The sequence below is a fragment of the Heptranchias perlo genome, chromosome 13 (genome assembly GCF_035084215.1).
Source record: "Heptranchias perlo isolate sHepPer1 chromosome 13, sHepPer1.hap1, whole genome shotgun sequence".
NCBI classification, from domain to species: domain Eukaryota; kingdom Metazoa; phylum Chordata; class Chondrichthyes; order Hexanchiformes; family Hexanchidae; genus Heptranchias; species Heptranchias perlo.
Genome location: NC_090337.1, coordinates 39,021,280 through 39,048,704, shown reverse-complemented (window position 1 = coordinate 39,048,704; position 27,425 = coordinate 39,021,280). Strand labels below are relative to the sequence as shown.

At 43.1% G+C, this 27,425-nt stretch overlaps 1 protein-coding gene across 3 annotated transcripts in view; it reads right to left on the bottom strand.

Moving 5' to 3' along the window:
* golim4a (golgi integral membrane protein 4a) overlaps window positions 1-27,425 on the bottom strand; it is a 106,077-nt gene that overhangs the window by 36,346 nt on the left and 42,306 nt on the right. For 2 of the 3 annotated variants that reach the window (XM_067995353.1, XM_067995355.1), the window contains exons 5-9: window positions 14,199-14,349; window positions 12,200-12,282; window positions 10,755-10,838; window positions 9,033-9,227; window positions 7,346-7,690 (exon numbers count right to left, since the gene is read on the bottom strand). In XM_067995353.1, the coding sequence (XP_067851454.1) occupies window positions 7,346-7,690; window positions 9,033-9,227; window positions 10,755-10,838; window positions 12,200-12,282; window positions 14,199-14,349 (858 nt within the window). The remainder of the gene's footprint in view (window positions 1-7,345; window positions 7,691-9,032; window positions 9,228-10,754; window positions 10,839-12,199; window positions 12,283-14,198; window positions 14,350-27,425) is intronic. The other variant, XM_067995354.1, reaches the window with a different exon arrangement.

Sequence of the window (27,425 nt, the reverse complement as noted above, 5' to 3'; positions counted from 1 at the left end):
GCCGTGCTTGAAGCTCAATGGAGGCTGCCATTTTCTCCATGGCAGACATTCCCGCACTTATCTCTGCCACCATTCCACTTATGCTGGAGGTGGACTCCTCCATCCTCTCCGCTATTGTGGAGAGTGTGCGCGGCACATCTTCCAGTACATCGCAAAGGTACAGCTGTACCTCTATCATTCTCATTCTCAACGATGGCCCCCAGGATTCAGCATCTGTATCTAGTTGAGCAGAGCTTGGAGAGGAGTGCGCCCCCCCCCCACGCGGATTCTCCACAGCTGCCCGTGCCATCAGTGTCTGCTCATGCACACCTGTGAGTGGTGAATCACCAGGTGACAACCCAATTATCTGTCTAACAGGACCCACCAAAACGCCAGTATCTGTGCTGCTGCATGGCTGGATAAGATGTGAAGGTGTACCCACAGAGGAATGGAGCTCCTCTGAGGAATCACCCTCTTTCATGGCGTGTGCCTCCTCATCAATTCTTGAAGGCCCTGGAAGAGAACATAAAGCAATATTAACAATCATTGCAGAAGTTAGTTTGCAATGAGCATACTGAGGTGTGCAACAGGTCAATCATTGATAACATCAATTTATGATGTGTGTGAAGGATGTAAAAGTTCTGTCACCAGCCATTTACGGGTTGCCAGTCTCACCATCTCCGGCGGCCAGGCACTCAATCGTGTGGCTGAGCTCCAAAGTCTCCTCCTCCGCCACTGTCAGGGCCACTATTTGTGGTGGCCCCCCCTCCAGTCCTACTCCTCTCCCGTGCATTTTGCACTCTCTTCTACAAGAGGAGAAAGAACAGATGGGTGAATGAGTGACGGTGACATGGTCACTCGATGGATGCATTGCTTTGGGTGAGGCTGACAATGAAAGTGATGCATCAGAAGGTGAGTATCAGACAGATTCATCACATTGCATCAAGATTGGGGAGAGTGGGAGTGGTGGGTTCACAAATGGGGAGGTGAGGAAGTGCAGAGATAGTGAGGGCAAGTTGATAATGAGACTTAAGTGGATGTGAGGAGTAATGGAGTATGCTTGGCAAGGCAGAGTGAGAGGGTGGGTATTGTACACCACAGGATGAATGGTGAATGAACCAGTAACTGTACTCACTTTTCCTGACCTGATTAGGTCATTAAAGCACTTCCTGCACTGCACCCACGACCTTGCCACGGTGCTCCTGCTGCTCAGCTCCGCTGCCACCTCGAGCCATGTCTTCTTGATGGCAAAGTCAGGGTGCTTTCTCTGGTCAGCCAGGTACAGTATGTCCCTCCTGCTCCTCACACCAGCCAATAGCAACTCAAGAGAAGAGTCGTTAAAGCGGGGTGCTGCCTTGCTCCTTTGATGCTCCATCTCTGGGCTTTCCTCCTTTCTCCCTCAAAATCCATGGATGCAATGGCTCTTTAAATACTCCAGTTACCAGCACATCATTCGGGTGCGAAGTACGCCCGCTGCACAGCTTGGAGACGCGAAACCCGGAAGTTACATTAAGGATCTTCAATTGAGTCACTACCGCTCGAGCCAACGCATGGAAAAAATTTTCCTAGTTCCCCACACGGCCATTCACCACCCCAGCTGAGTTCCCTCTGCCATATTAAAATTATGCCAATTATCTCTAACACCTCCTTGCTCAACAAAATAAACATTAAATGGTCCAAAACTCATAAACCACTGCTGGCACATCACTCGCTTATTTTTGTTGTTGAAGCTGCCCCCCAACCCCCAAATCCGGAACTCACCATCTTCTTTCATACCAAACAATCCCCTCAACACTTCTCAACTCTAACAATGCCAAAAGCTCTAACACACTCGCAGACTGGATACAGCAAAAAGGTCTCCATCTCACCTCTAACCTCCTGTTCTCCATTACATCCTTACCTGTCTTTCGATTACATCAATACAGTTATGGTTGTGTCAACTTTCTTGTTCCTTCTGAATTCTAAGTACACCTACAATCTCTTCCTCCTGCTTGCATCCTCCCTGTGCTGAAAGCTAGCCATGTCTCCAGGTTTCCCACTTTGTCTATTTCTTTCCCAGGACCTCATTACTTTGGAGCTTCACACCTGTAGTTTGCACCTGTGCACTTTCTTCGCCTGCTAGTGGGCGGCTTTCTAGTTCTCAGAACTTCTCAAGCAACAACTGCTGGCACAAAACCAGGAGCAAAGACACTCAACTACAGGGGACCCAACCTTTACAATAACATTTGTGGACAAGTGTCACGTTATCAAATGTCATGCGATCAACCCTCCAGAATATGTCCAACAAGAGTTGGCAACCCTAGTGTGTGTGTATGTGGGTGAGGGGACAACAATCTCAATCAGTACAACCTGGATACTAGAGGAGACTGCAGTCTGGAAAAATCTCAGGTTATTTTGCTACACAATAATTTATTTATATCTTTCACATGGTGACTAAACTTAACCCATAGATCTTAAGTTTTCCTTAAGGACACCAAACCTGACGGTCATGTCATTTAACTTTTGCTAATTAGTAACAAATGTAATGGCTATACCTAATGAGAACTTTATCTCTATCTTGTGCATTGTAGCTAATACAGAGCTGTAGTTAAGAATGTACATATCTATGGCAGTTTGGCTTAGTTAAAAGCACTCTTACCTCTGTCACAACACTGTGGGCTCAAGCCCCACTCTAAGATTTAAGGAGATAATCTGTACTGATACACTAATGCAGGATTGAGAGTGCTGCATTGTCAGACGTGACAGACTTTGGAGGAGATGATAAAACAAGGCCCTATCTGGTTCAGAAAAATGTTAAAGATTCCATGGCACAATGTGAGGAACGAGGAGTCCCGCTGCTGATCTGGCCAACAATTTTCCCTCAATGAACATCAAAAATAGAAACATTTAATGTGATACAGAATCGGTTTATACCCCTGAGGGGCAAGAACTCTACTTGCCATAAAAAACAGCCATGGACAACTAAAGAGGTAAGGGACAGTATAAGACATAAGGAAAGGGCATACAAAAAGGCAAAAAATGGCACAGATCCTGACGAATGGGAAAGATACAAAGATCAACAAAAGGTCACAAAACAGATAGTAAGAGCTACAAAAAGAGAGTATGAAAAGAAACTCGCAAGGGATATCAAAACCAATACGAAGAACTTTTATAGTTATATTAGGAAAAAGAGGGTGGTCAGGAGCAGTGTTGGCCCCTTAAAAACTGAAAGTGGGGATATTGTCATTGACAATGGGGAAATGGCGGACATGTTGAACAATTACTTTGCGTCAGTATTTACAGTAGAAAAAGAGGATAGCATGCCAGAAATCCCAAGAAAACTAATATTGAATCGGGGACAGGGACTCGATAAAATTAACATAAGTAAAGCAACAGTAATGAAGAAAATAATAGCACTAAAGAGTGACAAATCCCCAGGACCAGATGGTTTCCATCCCAGGGTTTTAAAGGAAGTAAGTGAGCACATTGTGGATGCCCTAACTATAATCTTTCAAAGTTCTCTAGATTCAGGAACTGTCCATCTAGATTGGAAAATTGCACATGTCACTCCACTTTTTAAGAAAGGAGAGGGAAACTGGGGAATTATAAACCAGTTAGCCTAACATCTGTTGTGGGGAAAATGCTGGAGTCTATAATTAAGGATAGGGTGACTGAACACCTCGAGAATTTTCAGTTAATCAGAGAGAGCCAGCATGGATTTGTGAAAGGTAGGTCGTGCCTGACAAACCTGATTGAATTTTTTGAAGAGGTGACTAAAGTAGTGGACAGGGGAATGTCAATGGATGTTATTTATATGGACTTCCAGAAGGCATTTGATAAGGTCCCGCATAAGACTGTTAGCTAAGATAGAAGCCCATGGAATCGAGGGAAAAGTACAGACTTGGTTAGGAAGTTGGCTGAGCGAAAGGCGACAGAGAGTAGGGATAATGGGAAGGTACTCACATTGGCAGGATGTGACTAGTGGAGTCCCGCAGGGATCTGTCTTGGGGCCTCAATTATTCACAATATTTATTAACGACTTAGATGAAGGCATAGAAAGTCTCATATCTAAGTTTGCCGATGACACAAAGATTGGTGGCATTGTAAGCAGTGTAGATGAAAACATAAAATTACAAAGCGATATTGATAGATTAGGTGAATGGGCAAAACTGTGGCAAATGGAATTCAATGTAGACAAATGTGAGGTCATCCACTTTGGATCAAAAAAGGAAAGAACAGGGTACTTTCTAAATGGTAAAAAATTAAAAACAGTGGATGTCCAAAGGGACTTAGGGGTTCAGGTACATAGATCATTGAAGTGTCATGAACAGGTGCAGAAAATAATCAAGAAGGCTAATGAAATACTGGCCTTTACATCTAGAGGACTGGAGTACAAGGGGGCAGAAGTTATGCTGCAGCTATACAAAACCCTAGTTAGACCGCACCTGGAGTACTGTGAGCAGTTCTGGGCACCGCACCTTCGGAAGGACATATTGGCCTTGGAGGGAGTGCAGCGTACGTTTACTAGAATGATACCCGGACTTCAAGGGTTAAGTTACGAGGAGAGATTACACAAATTGGGGTTGTATTCTCTAGAGTTTCGAAGGTTAAGGGGTGATCTGATCGAAGTTTATAAGATATTAAGGGGAACAGATCGGGTAGATAGAGAGAAGCTATTTCCGCTGGTTGGGGATTTTAGGAGTAGGGGGCACAGTCTAAAAATTAGAGCCAGACCTTTCAGGAGCGAGATTAGAAAACATTTCTACACACAAAGGGTTGTCGAAGTTTGGAACTCTCTTCCGCAAACGGCAATTGATACTAGCTCAATTGCTAAATTTAAATCTGAGATAGATAGCTTTTTGGCAACCAAAGGTATTAAGGGATATGGACCAAAGTTAGATCACAGATCAGCCATGATCTTATCAAATGGCGGAGCAGGCACAAGGGGCTGAATGGCCTACTCATGTTCCTATGTTCCTAGATTAACTTGTGATTCATCCCATTGTTATTTATAGGATCTTGTTGTATACAAAGTCCCTGCTGTGCTTGCCTCCATAACAACAGTCACTGCACTTCAAAGTAATTCACTGTAAAATGCTAATCGACTGGTGGGAAAATATAAATCTACTGCAATGGTCATTTTTAAACAGTGTAGTCTGTAAAGCAAAAATATCCTGCATGTTGTATTTTTTAAAGATTTTAAAATAATCTTATTGAATAGACCACCTGCAACCCACTCTCCACTTATACTACACAGTGTAGAAATTCAGGGATGTCTGCTTTACAAAATTAAAAAACAGAAAACAAACAAGGACAACACTTTCACTCATTTATGAGAACGAGAGTGCGTAACATTTATAAGACAGTACGTTACTCCTCTGCTGCCCTCTTATGCTATTTTTGAGCATAAGCAGAGATGCAGCGAGCCATACTAAATTACTGAAGGATTTGGGCATGCATAAAAGTTACTGTAGTGTCACACAAAATATCCTAAGTGGTAAATCTTAAAAAAAGGACAAGATGTGTGTCTGCTCATTGGGGCTAGATAGTACCATCCATATATCTGGATAACTGATGCAGACGTAGCCCTGTTCATTTATGGAAACATCACCAACAGGGGAACTATTATAATCTAAAGGACATAATGATTTCTAAACCATCTCCCAAACCTGTGCCCATGTCTTCCACAACTCCCTGTTTGCATCTCTCTATTCAGGTTTCCATCCCTCCCATAGCATGAAATGGCCCGAACCAAAGTCATGAAAGACATCCTCCTCATCCTCGTTGACCTCCCTGCAGCCTTTGACATGATCGACCATATCCTCCTCTTCTAACACCTCTTCTCTGTAGTCCAGCTCAGTGGGACTGCCTTCGCTTAATTCCACTCTTACCAATCCAATCGTAGTCAAAGCATCTCCAGGAATGGCCTCTCTTCTCGCCTTCACACCGTTACCTCCAAAGATCCCCCAGGATCTGTCCTTGGCTCCTTCCTTTTCCTCATCTACACGCTGTCCCTTGGCAACATCATTCAAAGGCATGGGGTCATATACGGTGACAACACCCAGCTCTACCTCTCGGTCCCTCCAGTGCCACAGTGCTATCAGATTGCTTGTGTGAAATCCAGTCTTGGATGAGCCACAATTTCTTCCAACTAATTACACAGAAGAGGTGTTTGAAGAGGAGGATATGGTCGATCATGTCAAAGGCTGCAGGGAGGACAACGAGGATGAGGAGGATTGTCTTTCATGACATCGGTTCAGGCCATTTCATGCTATGGGAGGGACAGAAACTGAATTGAGAGATGCAAACAGGGAGTTGTGGAAGACATGGGTACAGGTTTGGGAGAAGGTTTAGAAATCATTATGTCCTTTAGATTATAACACTTCCCCTGTTAGTGAAGTTTCCATCATCTTCAGCTCTTGCCACAATTGCGCTTGCGACCAGATTTTCAGGCACAGCAGCAAACAAAGTCATTTCTCTTGCCTTCTAATTACAATTTTTTGAGAGTTTAAAAAAAATTATCCTCACTGAGACCTGCTCTGTATTTTCTGTTTCTCATAATGCATTTTAATGGCATAAGTATAAGTCACATTAAAAATTGAAAAGCTTCCCTGATTGTAGGTTTTTAAACATGCTGTGCCTGATGTGCATGAATGATGATTAAATCAGTTCAAACTTAAATTTTAAATATACTGGCGTGGGTTCGGCGTTTCATTGGGCCCCGATTGTTTACGCTGATTTACACTCATTTTAATTTTGGGCGTATTCTAATGAGATTGGGAGGCTCCTTGGGTGTAACTTGACATCGGCAAAATGAGGGCAACATTGGCCTCATTTTTGGATCTAACTTCCGGGTTGCGCTCAAGGAGGAAAGTCCAGGTCCTTATGTCTACCGCTACATCAGGTGAGAAGAAAAGGAAGGAGAATGTGAGGCACACAGAAAAATGAAAAAAACTGTAAGAGACATGCACAAAAAATAGGAGACTAGGACACACTGACACAAATGGGGATAGTGAGAAAAAGTTGCAAGCAAACAGATATACAGAGCTGATTACTGTAACTAGAGAAACTGCATTAGGGATATATGAGAGTGAAAGAGAGAGGGAGATAGAGAGAGAGAGAGAATAAGCAAGAGACAATAGACAGAAAGACAGTGGGAGAAAGAGTGAAAGACAAGCAGAAAAAGAGAGTTTGATAGAATTAGAAATTGAGGTTGAGAACATTAAAGGGGGAGAGAAGTCTTTTTTAACTTTTGGTAATGTCATGGGAGGTCAATTTGTTTTTTTACTAAAGGTTATGCAATTTAAAAAAACTGATCTACCAAAGTACAATAGTAAAAGGAAGCTAAAGAAATATATTATAAGGTGTTTTCACAACTAAATTTTACCTCAGTAGGGCTGCTTCTAGCCAGATTCTGTTCCTCTGTCTGGTCATTTTCATTGTCCCGGTCCTCAATCAGATGATTTTCAGTTTCTTCTTCCTCCTGATGTTGCTCATGGATCTCTGTCTGCTGCACTGTATGATCCTCTTTCTCGTCCTGCTCCCACTCATGACGATGCTCCTGTGCTTCATACCCATGCTTTTCCAAATCTGAATGCCCTGGCTGTTCATTCCTTTGCCAGTCTTCATGTTGAGCAAATTGCTTCTCTGTTCCTCCTTCATTATCTTCTCTTATTCGAGTGTCATCATTCTCTCCTATCATTGGCTTAATATGTAACTGTACACCTTCCTTCTGAAATAAAGACAGATGTGTAATTTTATTTACTGCACTGACTCTCCTCTATGGTCCCTGCTCACAATTCATCACTTCTTATGTGACCTGATGAAATCTGTTATCATTAAGATTTTGAGTTTTTTCATGAATATAGCTATACAGTTCTTCTGATGATTGTTTAGTCCATCAAAGTAAAGCATGTTACTATTAGGGAATGCAATCCTTTTAGCATCTACCATCAGCAGCAAATACTCCCATGTAAGTTATGATACAGATAGGCTTCCTCTATTGCCCCAAAAACATGCTTCAAGCTCAATCTCAAAAAATCACCCCTTCCTGCACCATTGTGATTTTTTTCACTCTCCACACCAGCCATACTTTTGACAATCTCACTCAATTTATTCAAAATTACAGACAACTTTGTACGGTGACCTTGTGCTAAAAGGGAACATACTTCAGGCTACCTGAACTTCCTTTATTTTGGTTGCTTACAACTGGCAGACAGAGGAGTCTTTCACCCAATAGTTTCCCTATATTACAACAGTGACGACACTTTGGGATGTCCTGTGGTTGTGAAAGGTGCTACATGAATGAAAGTTCTTTATTTCTTTCATTATTATGGGTTAGATTAAAAACAAGTGGGCATGGATTCCTTTAGTCACTATTTAGCCAAATTTATAAGCACATGCACGGAGATTTCATCTGGTTGGTATTTGTAGGTTCCGATTTCATTAGAAATACAGACCAGAAGAAATCTTTTTGGATTGATCTACTGCTACTACACAAAGCAATGAGAGGAAAAGACCCCCACAAATGTTAGAGGAATCTCATGTTTTAATCCAGTGTGCAGCCCAAACCTAATGAATGGCTGATTTAGTTTTGTTTTGAGTAAAAACATATGTGGAAGTCTCATAAGGTTTTGTGAATAGTTATAGAAGCTCAATATGAATTTTCAATTCTGTTTTTGTTATTTCATAAGTATATTTCAGGCCATAATATAATTTATCTGATCAATGATGCAGCAACATAATCCAACTACTGGTTCACAGATTAAAAGAGGCTAGAAATACACAGCTCGTCCATCAGCATCTGAAAAAAAGAAAAGATGGGTTAACTTTCTGGGATTAATCCCTTCCCCAGAATTGATGAAGGGTCTCTACCTAAAATATTAATTCATTTTTCTTTTTTTAAACGCTGACAAGCTGTTGTGTATTTTCAGTGTTCTCTGTTTTTATTTCAACAATTGTTCCTCCTCGCCATCAGGATTATAAATTGATAGCTCAATTCTAGAGTTTGTTAATTAAATCAAAAAAAAGTTTAATTCAATTCTGCTCACCACCTCAGTTACACTTTGACATACCTCATTATGCTGGTTATCTTCACTTCTATATGGTATCTGGTCATGTACTCCCAGCTTTTCATGATATTGCAAGGGCTCAGCGATATCTTGGTGTGGTTTCTGTGCATTGGAAGGAGGTGTCTTTTGTTCAGTTTGTCTTAGGCTGGGCATTTTGTTTAGAGTTTCTCTTAGCTGTTTGTATTCTTCTACCTGAGCCTATAATTAAAAATAAATCATAATGTGGTAATTGGTAATAAATACAGACACAAGGGAATATCCCCAGAACTTGACATTACCCCAAAAGTACATTCTTAATGTATAGCAGCCATTTAGCACAACAAACACTTAGCGTTCAAAAGTATCGTGATTTTTCTCAGTGGGACCAAAAGCTTTTCAGGCACAAATCAGTTGGGCAGACTATTTCTTTGTCAATTTTTCCTTTCCTGAACCTTTCCTGAAGGTCCTGTCTCTTGCTGCGTGACAGTTTCATTGGCACTGACTGTCCATGGGTATTGTGCCCGAAGGACCATTTTTCACATTCTTTTGTTTCCATGTGGGAACCTAGAAGCAAATGTTGGCAGACTCTTTGACCACAGCGTGCGGGCAGTGAGAGGAAGTGCATTGGTACAGGGCAATGGCATCACTGCAGACCTGACCTTGTTGTCCTTCAACGTCCACGTGTGTAGATTCCAGCAGGGTCATTGGTTAGTAATCAGGAGCAGGACCTCTGATTACTATGCCCTTCCAAAGCTCAAGGGCACTGAAGCCAACCGTAGCACCCTTCTATCACCTCCACTGAGACCCAGTGGAACTGAGCATTGAGCAGCTAAACCTGCAGTCCTAAAGGGACCATAGCATTCCGTTCCAGAAACGGCAAAAAAAAAGCTGTGTCACTGATGCTCCGCCTGGCCTCACAAAAACCTTTCCTCTTCCTAGCACAGCTCTGTGGAGCAGCTGCCAGTATTCCCCACCCTCCCCAATTGGAAAGCTGCCTGTTGGTGCTTGCCATTAGTACTGTAATGAAGTCTGACCACAGAATAGGTTCAGGACCTTTGCTGGTCCCGTTGGGCGGGCAGTGCAATAGCTGCAATCTCTATATTTGTTTGGTACAAGTTTTAGGCAGTTGCAAACTAAGCTATTGGTCTATCCAGAGGGGAATTACCCAATCATCTCCATTTTGGCTGAGAACAGTGGTGTCCCTATATACAGCCCTATCTGAAGGACTTGTACGGAGTTCGAGAGCATCAGACATAAGTCAATAGTTCAAAAACAGGAAATAAAGTCTTCAGAAAGAATTGTATCAATAAAACATAAATGGATTTTCTTGATCTACAAATAAAATATTATGAAATCAAATGCTAGTAGAAATCCTCTTACACTGGAAGCATAAAATAGGTCATGGCAAGATCCCACTCATTCTCAGTCAGCATGCATGCATTTGGAAAAGCAACTGTCAACATAAGAACAAACAGCATTTTTATTAATCATACCTGACAGCAGTCATTTTTAAAACTGCCTTTGGTAAAAGGCAGCCATGCAGAATTCAGCATTTTCAGGTAATTTCATTGGCTTATATGTAAGCAATTTAATTTGTAGGTTGCGTAATTGTGTTTTGCAAAAAGCAGTCGTACACAACGCAAAGTAAGGTCAGTGAGATTAGACAGAATCCAATTTTCCAGTTGCAAAGTTTTTTTTCTCTAAAACTTACATCCAAAATGATAATTTTTGATACCATCTTCTCACCTGGGCAGCTGATAGTGAGTTCTTGTGGTCTTCTAAAGTTATCTGCAGCTGGTCATGTTGCAACTGTAAGTTCTTATGTAATTGCTGCAGAAAAACAAATCATGTTGCGTTTTTGTTTACATTGAATCAACATAGACAAAAGTATTAACAAGTTATCAAGAATAAGTTAAAAATCATACTTTTTATCTCTTCGTTATTTATTTGTTTGGTGAATTTTTGTGCCGAGTAATTGGGAAATCTCTGCCAGGAATGGAATATTTTCTACTTCTTGTCCCAATTCAGATGTACAGTGGACCAGCTTCAGAATGAAGCCATTTCCGTGTGCCTCAAATTTCTAATCCTAACTTCAAAAAAAGGTTTCAACGTTTCCATTTTCCACCCAGTTTTGAAGTGATTGTTTCCATCAGGCAGAAGTTGCGCAGAGTGAGCTCACCGCGTGCCTGATGGAAGCGGTCAGAAGTCCAATCTTTTCCAGGGTGGGACTTTTGTCTGCGGGCTGCTGGTGCACCTGGGGAGGGCGGGATCTCCAGAAGCTCCTCAATGGAGGGCAGCCAGTCCAGGTTGGTAGGGAGGTGGGGAAGCGGTTGCAAGGGAGGGCCATGGAGGATCAGGGGGTGAGGGGTGAGGTGGGCCCATGCAGAGTATTAATGCTCCTGCTGAGCCCTAAAAAATCAATTAAAAACCCTTTTCTTACCTTTTTTGAATGGCCTGCAGCTGACCATTGGTTAGGCTGCTCTATGCCAAGTACCAATAGGCAGAGTGTGCACGTCGCATGCTCTGCCCATTAGTAGTTCAAAATTGCATCGGGATTCTATTGACGTTATATGACCCAGATTTGTAAGGGCTAATGAGGTAGGAGCCTGGACTGCCCCTTTCACCCCCTCCAGTATAATGGCGATGACCTGGATGCTGGCAGGAATGGGGCAATAAGTGCTGCCATTTTCACTGCACTACCACCTTGTTTCCACCTGACAAGGATGGGATGAAAATCAACCTAAGCGGGCCTTATAGTACATTTCAAATTGCCAATTTAGTGCCAAAGTAAGTGCAATTTTGTTTTATGGACTTGTGAATAACAAACTGGGTTGAAACTGCCCAAACTCAGTTCACATTGGATCCTTACAGCCAACGCAGTATGAAGACTTTCATTGCATTGGTCTAAACTCAAGACCCATTGAAGCTTATTCACTGCACAATCTAATCCCTCAAACTTCAAAAATTCGCTTTTTGTGAACACAGCACATTAAGATTCTCCTTAGCAATTATATACCAACTGTAAAACATTACATACTCTCCAAACTTAATTTTGCACTAAACAATTCAAAAATGGATAAGGGCTATCATTTGTATTAATCATTTTAGAAATCCACTTGCTATGTTGTAATCCACACCAAAAATAGCAGATATGTAACAAGTAAATTTGATTAGTAGAAACTTGACTTTACCCTCACATCCTGGAGCTGAACATGGACATCCTGGTGAGCCTTCCTCAATTTTTTGTTCTCTTCGAGTAGATTATAAATATTCTCTGTAAACAAAGATGTTGTAAGGTAAATCGCAGCTCCAGGTTATTAGACTAACATTGAAGACCATGGGCCATAATTTGCTGTCAAAATAACAGTGAGGCTAATGGCGCTCGCCGTTATTTATGCTCAAATGGTACAGCAACTGCAGGCGAGGGGCAGATGCATGGCAAAACTCAAAAATGCAAAAGTTGCTCTCCGAGTTGCGCCACTCCGCCGTTAGTTCCACGAAAACAACATCTTGCTGTCTGACACACCGTTGAATAGTGTGCAGTTCCTGTATTTGAGTGGTAGTTATAAACTAAACTCGCCACAGAAAGTTGTCTTGTCCATTTCAGTCTAAGTATCCTTTTAACAACATGGTAAGTGTTCATTACTGCCAATCAACCTCTCTGGCACTGAAAATTAAATATTACAAGCATGGCGTCTCATTCCTTCAGGTTTTAATTGTTGTTGGGGATTTTAAAAATGTTAAATTCTAAAATTTTTTTTTTACTTTTCCTTTCTGTCTCTCTTTTCTCTCTCTTAATTCAATCTTTCTTATCCCCTTTATTTCTCTTCCTGTAACTGATTTGACATTGAATTCACCCGCTCTAATTTATACTTCCTTCAACCTGATTGGGGGGGGGGGGGTGGGGGGAGGGTTAAGGAGATACACAGTTGCTTGCCCTGTTCACTCAGGTCCCAGATGCCCTGTTTCCCTCACTGCGACATAATCAGCTCGCAATTTCAGCTACTTGCTACGCAAAAACTTTAAAATCCTAATTGTGCAACGGCAAGTCTAAATAACGGCAGATGCCATTAGATGCCTGGCCACAGCAAATTGTGGCCCAATAAAGTTAAATGCAGCCTTCAATTTCCTTTAGAGATTTGTTGTTTTAAAACTTTGTTCTCCAGGTAAAGATACAAAAAGGTCAAGAATACAAGATCATTTTATGCAGACAAACTTGTTTCCATTTAGTAGTCAAAGCTTTAGCAAGCAGCTACATAGATCAAAATACTCAACACCTGTGGGATTAGTAGTGTCATCTAATTTGTGTCTCAACCTGACAATTTAATGAACATCATTTGAAAACCATTCAAGTGCAAGTCTCTGTAATACACAGATAGCATGGGAGAGGAAAAATTGGAATCCTGGATGAAGCACCAGTTTAATATTGTACTGATATTTTCATATCAATAATGTATGAGTTCCCAAAGACCTCTTAAGTAACATGATTAGCATTACATTTTTCAACAGTAATATTGTGGTTGGGCTCATTCCAGTCAGATTATCAACATACCCAATATTACATCATAACCACTAAAATGCTCAATCTCAAGTGGATGATTCATCAGTAAAAGTATGTGCCGAGCAGAGCAATGCTTTTATAAGACTGTACCACAGCAAGACAGAAAAGACTACTTGAAGTCAGCTGCCTTTATGGGCTATTTGCAAACTGTTTAGAAAAATACAAAGAATAAACTGCAGATACTAACAATCTGAAACAATAACAGAAAGCACTAGAAATATATAGCAATTCAGTCAGCATCTGCAGAGAAAAAGATAGGTTAACGTTTAAGGCAGTAGACTGAGCAATGAACAAGCAATTTAATAGAATCAGAAAAAATAGGGGTGGAAAAGGGGGAGGAAGAAAAACATAAGCAAACAACAGTTACTGCAATCACACAGTTGTGTTCTTTTAAATGAAATTTACATTAAAAACATTAAAATGAAAATTAAACTATTTTGTGAATATTACCGTAGGGGTAAATTTTCATCTTCACCGCGTGAGTGGTAATCTGGTGGAGGGGATCACCCGCCCGCTATAGCAATGAAAATCAATTGGTTCTACAATAGGCCAATAATCCGTTCCACCAAATGACCACACAGGTGGTGAAAACAAAATTTACTCCATAGTAACTAAATTCTCGATATTACCCTTCAGTTTAGCAATCTCCTGCTCCTTCTCTTGCTGTAGGCTCAGGTATCGCCGGCTGTGCTCATTCATTGCTCTGCTGTGGTCCTCTCCAAGTCTCTGATGTTCCCCATGTAGGTCAGTATATTGTTTTCTCAGATCTTCATGCTGATTCTGCACATACAAATCACAAGGTTGTTTGAGAAAGGCAAGCACAAAGGCCCTAGAAATCCACTACGGTTCTGCCTAGTCGCCAGCCATAATTCCACTGGAAAATGGCAGCAATCTGGTTGCGCTGAGTCTCCACTGTTTCTGGGATTTTCCAACATGCTTATTAAGGGGAGGAACCTCTGCTTTTCCTTTACAAGGCAAACTCCCTATGTCAAGGGTTCCCACTTCATTGGCTCAGCTGGGGCCTGGCGTAGCACTGGAGGTCAGTGCACCAAATTAAATAAGGACTACTGGGCTCCAGATGGTACCAGAAGTGGGTCCCAAAAAGGGGTCTGTAAGAATCTAGTTAATTAATAGGTTTGAGAGTCTAGCGTTAGCAACTTTAATACTTTATTAAGAAATATAACATTAGCAGATTTTCTGTCCTCTACCGTATCTTATATTGAAACATAAATCATGGTAAACATGAAAGTCCCGCACATCCACTGTAACTTACATCAACTTACTGGATGGAACCTTAGTGTCTTAAGTTCAGGCTGCCTCCCTTACATCAGTAGACTCTCACTTTTATACTTTTTAGCAAACAGTCCATGGCCCCCGACAAGCCTTCATGCTTGGTTACAGTGTGAAACTACAGCTGCAGCTGGGTCCCTTTATTATCTGTACTTGACAAGGTTGTCTTACTGTTTTGCTGAGTTCATACCTTTTCTAACTGGTATTGTTCAAGAATATGTCTCCTATCTGTACTGTGTCAGCACTTTCTCCATTATACTTCTGTATCCATGGTAACCTCTCTTAACTATTTTAAACTTATACACTCCTAAAGTCATGTGATACAATTCTCATCTAAGGGTCTATTGTCTACAAAAATACAATTAATTACATCTACACAGCTGCATTTATCTTGCTCAAGTTGCTAATTCTGCAGAGATGTTTTTGACACATGCTGTACCCACTATACTTGTTATCCCATGATGCTTGCTGCTCATGTCAAGTTAACCAAAACTTAAGTCATTTTCTTACTATTACTTTTAAAATCTACAAGGCCCAGGCCACACAAGTGGCCCAGATCCCTGAAGAAAGCACTGATTGACCTCTTTACACAGAGGACCAAGAGGGAAGTAGCTGTGGTTTTGGGGAGGCTGGGCAACCCCCATGGCAGGTAGGCAGGTAGTTTGCTGGACATGTGCCTGCAGTGGCACTTGCGCTTGCCTACTCCATGCAAATTAGGTGCCCTCCAGCAATAGTGAATTGGTTGCCCATGATACACTTCAATGGAAAGGTAAATCGGACGGGGGTGTATAATGGGCGGCCGATCTGATATCGCCCGTTTTAAATCCCTGCTGAAGTTGAAAGCTCCGCCCATAGTTCAAAGAGCTTTTCCAATTTTGACTAGAGTATGAAAAATAGGTTTAGCATGAGAAGCTGTTTATTGATCTATGGATTCAAGCAGCCAGGACAAAACTATTAATGAAATTGCAGACATTAAATAAATTAAATAAACTAATTACACAAACTGTTTGTTCACCTTCCTGTTATCCATTAATCTTACCAGTGGGAGTAAGAGCTTTTGGGTTGGGTTGGATCTTGTACTTACTGTGGATCAGGAATTCAGGTCAGCTTGTGCTGTGTCTTTTGTTGGGGTTATTTTAGCTGCTGTGCTGCCACTTTGGATTGGGTCAAAGATTTGAATTGGATCCTTTATCAGCACTGAGCTGTGACCGTGTTTTCTGTCAATTTAGGGTGGGGAGGGGGTTACGGTCCCCTTCATTATGGTTGATAATCGAGGTTCTACTGCAGTGATTTGTGAAATATTCTACAATGTGCATATAAAAGTCAAGTTTTGAAAACACAAATGCACAGGTCTGAGCTCCTCCTAGAAACAATCCATTCTCCTTTACTTCTGTTTTCCACATTTTATCACATGCCCAGGCACTTCCTCTTTGTGCTCCTTATTACAGTGTACTTGTGCTAAAAAATTAAACTCCTCATTAAACTGCACATTTCTTTCAAGAGGTTTTTAGGCACTGGCTCCTCGCCGAGTTAATTCTCCATCATTGCAGTCAAGCGTGAGAGTTTTTGGCATACTATAAGGAGTATGCCCTGCAGAAAAGCTGGAGGTTTATCTAATATGGGAGAAACATCAATTAATGGAAAACCTGGAACCAGGATCCATAAAAATAACAATGCATAGCAGGATTAGTTGGAAAGCAGACACTGGAGCTTGAGACATTCTGGTGGAAAAATTTGATAGGGTCTATTATTGGGCATAGGGAGCGTGATCTGCTATTAACCTGCACAATGGCCCCAGCGCAGGCAGGATGAGAACTTTGTCCGGCCTCAATACATACAGTCAATCTACATTGAAATCTAGGACCTGCACGTCGATTCAATGCAATTCATACTTTCCACCAGCAGGGGGAGCCCCAATCTCTTAAAGGGAGGATGTCATCTAAAATCTCTTAAAGGTAGCCAGTACCGGTTATGTGCTAAAAATAACAGTCTGCTGTCTGCACGGAGTCTGAACGGAGATCAGACATCGCACACGTAAAACATAGATGCAGGTCCCGTCCCTATCTTTACACACTGATGAGTGTAGAAGAGCATGCCAGGAGCAGTACCAGGCGTACCTAAAAATGAGGTGCCAACCTGGTGAAGCTACAACACAGGACTACATGCATACTAAACAGCAGAAGCAACATGCTATAGACAGAGCTAAGCGATTCCACAACCAACGAATCAGATTAAAGCTCTGCAGTCCTGCCACATCCAGTCGTGAATGGTGATGGACAATTAAACAACTAACGGGAGGAGGAGGCTCTGTGAACATCCCCATCCTCAATGATGGCAGAGTCCAGCACATGAGTGCAAAAGACAAGGCTGAAGCGTTTGCAAACATCTTCAGCCAGAAGTGCTGAGTGGATGATCCATCTCGGCCGCCTCCCGATATCCCCACCATCACAGAAGCCAGTCTTCAGCCAATTCGATTCACTTCATGTGATATCAAGAAACGGCGGCGTGCACTGGATACAACAAAGGCGATGGGCCCCGACAACATTCTGGCTGTAGTGCTGAAGACTTGTGCTCCAGAACTAACTTCACCTCTAGCCAAGCTGTTCCAGTACAACTACAACACTGGCATCTACCCGACAATGTGGAAAACTGCCCAGGTGTGTCCTGTCCACAAAAAGCAGAACATATGGCCAAAAGCAGTGGGAGGCAGCGGGGGACGAAGTCAATGCCAGGCGCAGAGCGCCAAGAACAGGGATACAGTGCAGCAAGAAGTTCACTGCTTTGACACGAGTGGTCAAGGTGAGTGAGGTCAACTGTTAAGTGGCGACTCCTATCAACTGCACCACTAGCCACATCCACTGCTCCACGCACTACACCCCCCATCACCCACAAACTCTTCCAATCGGTGTTCAACTCTTCCAATCAGATCTTTCCTCTCACCCTTTCGCATTACCACTGTTGCAAGCCGCCCACCCACAACTCACAGGCCACGCACACTGGCAGCTATTCAACCATGACAGGCTCATCACCCAGACACATGTCCCGCTTTCTTGCAGAAGAATGTGGCACATAACAGGAGGCAGCGAGTGGCAGTGGCATTTAGCCTTAACCCTATATCCTTGGTTCACAGAAATCTATCAATCTCAGATTTAGAATTCACAAATGAGCTAGCATCAACTGCTGTTTGCAGATGGGCGTTCCAAACTTCTCCCACCCTTTGCATGTGGAAGCGTTTCCTAATTTCACTCCTGCACGTCCTGGTTCTAAATGTTAGGCTATGTCTCCACATCCTAGTATTCAAGTATAGGAGACCTCCAAAAACAGTTACAAATGTATCGGCAGCCAGAAGCAATAATCCAGCCACTAATCTGTAAATCTTGCACAGACCCTTTAAATAGTCTGGTGGGGGTCCTCTGGGTACTCAAAGACACATTCAGGTGGTCGTGGTCAACACTGCGTTGAGTTGAGCATTAAATCAGCGTTGCACACTGATTGTATCCATTTTCTCCTTACTTTACATGCTTCCAGCGTTCGGTATTTGTGCATACGCTAACTCCTATACCAAGATGGCGTCCGGCGCACGTCATGCTGGAAACGTGCATGCACAGCCAAGATGCCATCTTGGATGTTTGAGAGGCCATGTAGTGCCAAAACAACGGGCGCTACACGGCCCAATTTAGCGCCCTCTTTATTCAGTTTTACAAGATTTGCGAATAATTACAAAAATAGTGCAAGAGAGAAATCAATGTTTGGTTAAAATCAATGCATAAAAACATTTTCTTTATACTCCCCTTCATGGATGAAATCCGCTTTTTTGATTCATTTTCTACAGCTGTAAAATTCTTAAATTTGTTGCTTCATATCCATTTAAAATCTGAATTTTTCTTCAGTACAAATCTAGCGATTAAAACGATTACATTTAAGTGTTGATTGGCAATGCTTTTGTTATAGATTTTTTGCAATTGTACATCAACTGTTTTTAACAGCTTGTCCTGGTAGCTCATAATAGTACTGCACAATTTTAATCTCTGAATAGAGGACACTCAGTATTACAAGAACTGAATATATATAATTAAAATTCAATAGACATTACTAGTGTCCGCCTTAGCTCAGTGGTAGCACCCTTGCCTATAAGTGATAGAAGGTTTTGAGTTCAAACCTCACTACACAGACTTGAGCACATAATATAGATTGAAGCTTCAGTGCAGTACTGAGGGAGTGCTGCATTGTTGGTAGGTGCATCTTTCAGATGAGATGTTAAACCAAGGCCCTGGCTGTCCTTTCTGGTGAACATAAAAGATCCCACGCACTCATCAACTCTGACCGACACTAACTCCCTATTCTCCACAATGTTGAACTTAAAATCTTCATCCTCATCTTTAATTCTGCCTATGGCCTCATCACACTCTACCTCTGAAGCTTCCTCAAGCCTTACTTTCCCTCCTGCATCCTTTGATACTCTTACCTTAGGTGCATCTCCCTCATCCTTTTGCCACACCATAGGTGGCAGAACTTTCAGGCACTCTGGCCCTACCCTAAAAACCCATTGTTAACACACTCTCTCTCTCTCTCTCTCTCTCTCTTTCTCCTCACACTGCCTTAAATGGCTTCATAACAACAGTGACTGTAGTTTGAAAGCAATTCATTGGTTGTGAAACATTCTGGGGATGTGTTAAGGTGCTTTACAAACACAAGTTATTTCACGCTTTCTTTCTGAAAGCCGTTTAAAACTCATCTTCTTGACCAGATTTTCAGTCACCTCTCCTACACTTTCCCACCAGGGTTCAGTATCTATTGCTTTATTTTCCCCTCTTCAAAATGGCTTGGGACAATTTTTCTAAATCAACAGTGTTTTATAAATGAAAGGTGTTAATTTTACACATATTGAAATATGAATTAAAGATGAAATCATATTACTATTTAACATGAATAAGCACCATTTCCTCACCATTTTAACTGACCATTCTTTTAGTTTTCATTCCTTTGTTGTTTTATGGGTATACAGACAACTAAGAACTAAATAAACCAAAGTGGGCATTCTGACAAATAAGCACAATTGAAAAATCAGATCTGGGAACAAATATATCTAAAGATATCAGATGATCACACACTTCAAAGATCTGTGGAGCACACCAGATTATATACAAATAATCGTATGTATGTAGAAATAATCTAAACACAAATAACTCCATAAAAATTTCTGTGTGCTTCCTCCTAACAATCTGGGAAGAATGAAGGAGAATGAAGAATGAACAATATCACCTAGGAATACAAATTGTTGTTAATGTTAATCCTGATGATATCTGATTATACACCCACACACAAAATGCTGTAAAATTACATTTTCGTGATATTTTAAAGAATGATGTGCACAGGAGAAGCTAACTAAACAGGTGTATACTGAAGACATAACAATAATTTGAACTTATTTAAACTAGTTGTTTAAGAAACAAAAATTAGAGGCTGATTCCTTCAAGTAAAAACATTGTTGAAGATTTTAAAAGATAGAAAAGACAATTCAATTAAATTGATAAATTTAATCATGTTATTGTGAAATATGTTATTTTTAAAATTTTACTTAAACCTTTACTTTGAACATTAGAAATTTCAGTTACTGACAAGAAAATGGCACATGAAAAAAAATTCCGGAAGTATTTTGAGCAATTTGTGGATACCCAGGGTTATAAATTGGGCTTCGTAGCACCCATTGTGTAGGAGCTACGTGGCCTCCTAAGGACACAAATGTTGTCCAGAATGCAGCACACACTTCTAGTGTGACGTGCGCCAGACGCCATCTTGGTAAAGATGCACAGATAACCAACGCTGGCACCATGTAAAGTAGGGAGAATATATGGTAGATCAGTGTGCAACGCGGATTTAGAGGGATAGATGCGATTTTGGAACTCAACACTCCAGCCAACGTCTTAACCACACACAGCTGAACAGGTCGTAGACAGCCTGAAGGACCCCCCCCAACAGCGCTATTTAAAGGGATCATGCAGGAGTTACAGATTAGTTGCTGGATTATTGCTCTGGCTGCTAATACAATTATACGTGTTTGTTGAAGCGGTCTCGCAGGTCCTGCATTACTGTTGATGGCATTTAAAATAGTGTGCTGAATAAGGTTTCTGCCAACCATGCGTGACCTGCAAGGGCTCCCGCTGCGCATTGAACAAAACTGGGAGCACGCAGAGAGGCCACACAGAGCAGGTCAAGCTGTGAGGAGAGGGAGGAGGAGGAAGAGGCCCAGGGCACCGAGCAGGAGGCCATATCCAATGAGGGCCTCCAGGGACCAATTCTCTTATCTCAACCTGAGCGATGATCAGTGCATCTGACGGCTGCGGTTCACCAAAGACGGCATGATGGAGATTTGTCAACTGCTGCAGCCACAGCTGCAGTCTCAAAGCAGGACAAGGACAGCACTGCCTGTGGCTGTGAAGGTAACCGTGGCACTGAACTTTTACAGCTCTGGATCCTTTCAGGCTGCTGCTGGCGATATGTGCAACATCTCGCAATTTGCAGTGCACCGCTGCATAAGGGAAGTCACTGAGGCACTGTATGAGCTGCGCAACAGATTCATCATGTTCCCTCTTGACAGAGAGAAGCAGAATGAGCGAGCACGAGGGTTTGCTCGCATTGCAGGCTTCCCCATGGTGCAGGATGTCTTTGACTGCATGCATATTGCCACGAGTGCCCCACATCTCAACTTGGCCATCCTCATGAACAGAAAGGGGTTCCACTCACCCAATGTGCAGCTGGTGTGCGCCCACATGCAGCGCATCATGCAGGTCACTGCCTGCTACTCTGGCAGCAGTCATGATTCCTTCATTCTGCAGCAGTCCAATGTCCCACCTATCTTTCAACTGGCATGGCAAGTCAAAGTCTGGCTACTTGGAGACAAGGGCTGTTTGTTCATGAGGTGGCCTATGACTCCAGTCAGGAACGCATGCACACGTACAGAGCAGGTCTACAATGAGAGCCATGCAGTCACACGAGACGTCATCGAGCACACCATAGGCGTCCAAAAGCAATGCTTCCGCTCTCTGGACTGTTCTGGAGGAGGCCTGCAGTACTCAGTTGAGTGGGTGTCAAGATTTGTCGTTGTATGCTGCATGCTGCACAATCTGACCATTATGAGGGAACAGCCCATGTCACCACCTATCCGGCAAGACCCTGAGCCAGAGGCAGGGGAAGAGGAGGAAGAGGCAGAGGAGGAAGTGGAGGTAGAGACAAGGAAGCAACAAGGTGCACAGGCCCTGTCTGCCAGGGCTCTGTGTGTTCACCTTATCAATGATTGATATCAGTAACCTCAACGGCACCTCCTAAGTCACCAACAGTCCTACAGTCCTCATCTTTCCTCTCCCACATGACCATCCAATCATCCTCCTGATGATTACACATTGCTTCCTCCCTCAGCTCATCACATAAATTAAAACCACCACCAACTGCAACTTCAAATACAAATTTATAAACTAACACATGAAATCATGTAGACAACATTACACTATTCACCCTTGTGCATTCCCTTAGTCCCTGTCGATAGTGTGACTTTTCCTTTCCTAGTGCTCCTACGAGGTGCATCCCCACTGGCTGGAGCGTGGGCGGTGGAAGGCTGCTGACCTTCAATTGAGGATCGTGTAGATGGCCGTGGAGGATGACCTCAAGCAGCTCTGGGACGGGAGGGCCCGGCTTCAGACTGCACCATCTTGGCATGGGCTGCAGCAGTCTGGCCTGGCTGGCTGACAGGCAACTGCAAGGGCACTGGCAGAGTGGCAGGGGTGGGAGCAGGAATGCTGTCATCCTGAGAAAGGGCAGCAGTTTCGACTGCCATGGCACCATTGCCACTTGCACGGGGCGGCGCCTCAGCAATCCTGGTGATCTGCTGGAGAACAGATTGCTGGACTGCTGTGATGCCCCGGAAGCCCTGTTCCACAGTGGTACCCAGAGCCACGATAGCAGCATTCTGAGCTTCCAAGGCAGCAGTCTGAGCTCCAAATGCAGCAGTCAGACCTCGGATCGCAGATGTTTGTGCTGCAATGGAAGCTGTGACTTTGATCATCAGATGCTGTATCATGGTGAATTCCACAGGTATGCTGATGGAGGTGACCACCCGTTCCATGTGTGCAACAATGAGCTCCAAGCTCTGCGCAAAGCCCTGTGCCAAGTTCGAGGTGGACTCCTCCATGCCCCGTGACATTGCACATGGGCTTTCTGGCAGGCTTTCCAGTGTGCTAAGCATTTGGCTGTGTACGCCCATCAGCCATCTTCTATAGCCTGGTCCATCGAAGTCATCATCTGACTCCTCTGTAGCAGAACTAGTGTGCGACCTCACCCTCCGGCGAGCTTCTCCCACCCCGGCTCCTGCACACTTTACCCGGTGTCTCACCACTTGCAGATCCCTCCTCTATCCTAGTCTCTACACTACACGCAGTGTCAGTAACTGAGCTGCTGGATGCGAGTGTCAGATCAAGTGATGGTGTGGCTTCATTATCACTGTCTTCCTCCTCCTCCACCTCAGAAGGTGCCGGCTCCAGTTCTTGCGTATCGGCAATGACAAAGGGAGACAGGTTGAGTTGTGGAGCGAGGGTGGAGAAAGTAAGACGTGCGTGCTGAGATGATCTGCAGCAAGTGAGTCAGAAAAGACTGTGGGATGAAGAAGATGTGGGAAACGAGAAGGAGGACTAGGTATGCAGAGACCCTCAACATCGATACCTCCAGCGATGCCAGTGGCCATGGCTGCAGCGACGGCCCGCTCAATGATCCCCAGCTCTGTCTCCTCCATGGCGATGAGGATATGTAGGCATACTTGTCCTCCCCAAGGACTTTGCTGCTGCCAGCTGTTAAGCGCCACCTTCTCCTGCAAGACCGAGGGAAGTGTGTCAGTGATTGCCCTGCAAGGTGTTTGGGTGATGTGGTTGTCATGGTTGACTACATGCCAGTGTGTGTGACCTGTGAGCTGTGGGTGTGTGGCTTGCAAGAGTGGTACTACGTGAGGGTGAGATGCAGCATCTGAAGTGCAACGTTGCTTGCGGTTGGAAAGCATTTGTTGATGGGGTGGTTGACGGAGGGGTGTCGTGCATGGAGCAGTGGTGCAGTTGGTAGGATGTGCCATTCGACACTTGAATTCACTCACCTTGACCATTTGTGTTAAATCATTGAATTTTTTCCTGCACTGCATCGACGAGTGTGGTGCAATTCTCCTGGCATTCACTTCCAGCGCCACTTCCTTCCACTGCCTCCACAGCTGATGTCTAGTGTATTATCCGAGAACCTTGGTGCTTGCTAACTCGCAGGTCCAGCCATTAGATTTTTCTTCCACCACCGGTTGAATTGACAGTGCACCTCCCCTTTAAGAGCTGCAGGCTGCCTTTAAGTAGTGCTGGCCACACCGGATATCGGGCCCCCTGCTGGTGCGTGCAGCCACTCAACAGAGCAGGTAGCACGAGCTGCACATACAAATCATGGAGATTATCAGGCAGTACGAATCTCATGTGCTGCCTGCATTTCAACTACCGGGCACGGGTTAATTGCGCACCACGACCGGTTTTGGGGGTTATCAAATTTAACCCCCTCACCACACCCCCCACCCCGGTGTCCAGATTGAACAATTAAAATGATGAGATCATCCATAATAAATGTGGATACACAAATCAATAATGGGAAAAAGTTGACACCCAAATGTGACAAAATATAACAGAAAGTCAAGCTGTGCAAACAAAAATTGTGTTCAGATACAAGACTTTAAAAAGATATTGATAGATTATTGAGAAATGTAGGTGCCATAGTGCAGGGCACCACCAAGATTGAAAAGCATGGGAGAGAATGGGAAATCAAGAAGTAATAATTAGGTAAACCTAGCGTGGGTTTTAAAAGTTTATCGGATGAAGGAAAGACTGAGGAAGGTAAGGAGTTCCATGGTTTCATGTTCTGGGAAAGAATGGGTTACATTTGGTGATGGTACTGAGTATCTTGAAATTTCAAAGAAATAATATGGATCGAATCCCTGGAGTTGGATCAGTCTTTGAAGCAATCTCTTCCTCAAGTCTTAAATGTGGTATCTTGTTAGTCTTTAAAATGGCATAGCCTTTAAACTTCACACTTACCAATCTGAAGTTTAGAGTGCAGAATACGTAGCAATGGTTTAGCGAATATATTTGCGGCATCATGTCGGGTGGGTGGCCTGCAGACATCCTATTGTGCATCAATGCCTTAGGATACACTGTACACAAAAATGGTGATTTAAAAAACCAATTAAATATTGAAAAACACATAATGTGCTCAGTTGAGAGGCAATGAGGTTTACTAGCTGTCTATTCCCATCAAAATAACAGACAAGAAATAGCTAGGTCTCAAACCATGCTCTCAGTTTTTATAAAACTAGAGGCTAAAAGGGGGAAATCTGATTGAAAGAAAAAGGGGTCTGCAATGTAATAAAGAATTTATACAGTGCCTTGTGTGTCCTCAGGATGTCGGAAAGCACTTCAAAGCCAATGGATTACTTTTGAAGTGCAGTCAGTCTTGTCATGTAGATAATGAGGAAATTACTGAAACTAAAATTAAATAAAGGATAAAAATAAGCTCTAATGTGTCTGGCAAAGCTGAAAATGTTTGGAAATGGACATCCTAAATGGCCTTGCACAACTAAATAAATTCTTGTTGTAGCAAGCCTTCAAGAACGATAGGAATCCTCCCAACAAGCAGCTAGCCAAGACAACAGCTTTGTAGGATAGCTCTGAGCTAATGGAAAAAAATGTATCAGTGATGTGGGATGTAAGAAGCTTTTCTGCACAAGGCTGCAGTACAGTTGGAGATCTTTCAAAATAAAACTAGAATAAACAAAGCCTCCCTGGTGATTTAGGTAGTTTTACACAATTATGAAAGGAGTCATAGATAGATAATTGAGGTACCTCAAGAAGCAATACCATGGGAATACCTTCACCTCCAAGTTCCCTTCCAAGTAGAATCATACAGCACAGAAGGGGGCCATTTGGCCCATCGTGCCTGTGCTGGCTCTTTGTAAGAGTTATCCAATTAGTCCCACTCCCCCGCTCTTTCCCCATAGCCCTGTCAATTTTTCCTTTTCAAGTACATATCCAATTCCTTTTTAAAAGTTACTGTTGAATCAGCTTCCACTATCCTTTCAAGCAGTGCATTCCAGATCATAACAACTCACTGCATAACAAAAATTCTCCTATCTTCCTCTAGCACTATTCTGACTTGGACATACATCACCATTCCTTTATCATCAGTGGATCAAAATCCTGAAATTCCCCACTTAACACCATCAAAATTCTGAATTCCCTAGTCAACAGTGTTGTGGGAACACCATCACCATAAGGACTGCAGTGGTTCAAAGAGAAGACCCACCAATACCTTCTCAGAGCAACTACTGATGGCAGTAAATGCAGTCTTACCAGCAGTGCCAACGTCCTGAGAATAATTTTTTTAAAATAGACAATAACTTCCAATTTGTGTCCCCTAATCTTTAAACTCCCCTAGCACATTGATCAATTTGTTTAGATCAATTGTGTTAATGTTTTTCATAATCTTCAAAACTTCTTAAGTTGCTTAGAAATGTCCCCTTTTCCAAGGAAGACAAGCCCAACTTCCTTAACCTTCCTTCCTAACTTAGATTCCTGACACCCAGAATCATCTTGATTGTATCCTTACAAGGGCAATAACATCTCTCATATGATTAGAGGACCAGAACTACATAAGGGACTCCCAATGGAGAACTAACCAACTTGTAGTTTCTAAGTAAGTTCTTCAGAAGAAATGGTTAATTCCAGGAAACGTTCTCTACAGATTCTGCAGTCATCTCCTCCAAGACTTCTTGTCAAAGGCTATGCAAACAACAAAGCCCCTATTTTAACCTGGAGCAGGACTCAGGTGAGCATGGGGGCAAGGCGAGGCGAGCGCTAAAACCCCCCCAACCTCAGCAGCGTGACTCCCGAGTAATTACCCTGGTCAGCTGCCTGCCTGAAATGGTCAAAAAGTGACAGGTGGCCGCAGGCAGGAGCAGAACTTCGGGCAGCAGGAGGCCCAAAGAGAGGCTCGCTATTCAGAAAGTAAGTCGACGGGAGGGGGTTTCGGGAGGGCCTCACAGGAGTGAATGCAAGGGAGCCTAGGGCTGGAGTGGCCTAAACTTTCCTTGTGGAACCCGGAGGAGTGCTCCTACTCCTCCTGACCCCACAAGGAAAGTAAAAAAAAAACTTACCTTAAATGGTCTCTTCTGGTCCCAGATCCTCTTCCCACTATCTTCACGTGAAAGGAAAGCCACAACGGCTTCTCTACTCAGGCATCAGTTAAAATTGCAGTCGGGGCCTGATAATTTCATCGGATCCTGAGCTGCATATTTAAAGAAGGGCCCTGCTGACTTCAGGCGGGTGTCCTTGCTGCCTGCTCAGAAGAGCAGGTTCAAATTGAGCATGGCAGGATCCGTGCAGGACGTCAGCAGGTAAGCCACCTGCCTGATTTTAACTGACTACCCGGTTTCCACCGGGAGGTTGGGGGTTAAAATCACTCCTTTAACTTTCAGCAGCAAGGCAACAGCTACGATGTAGTAA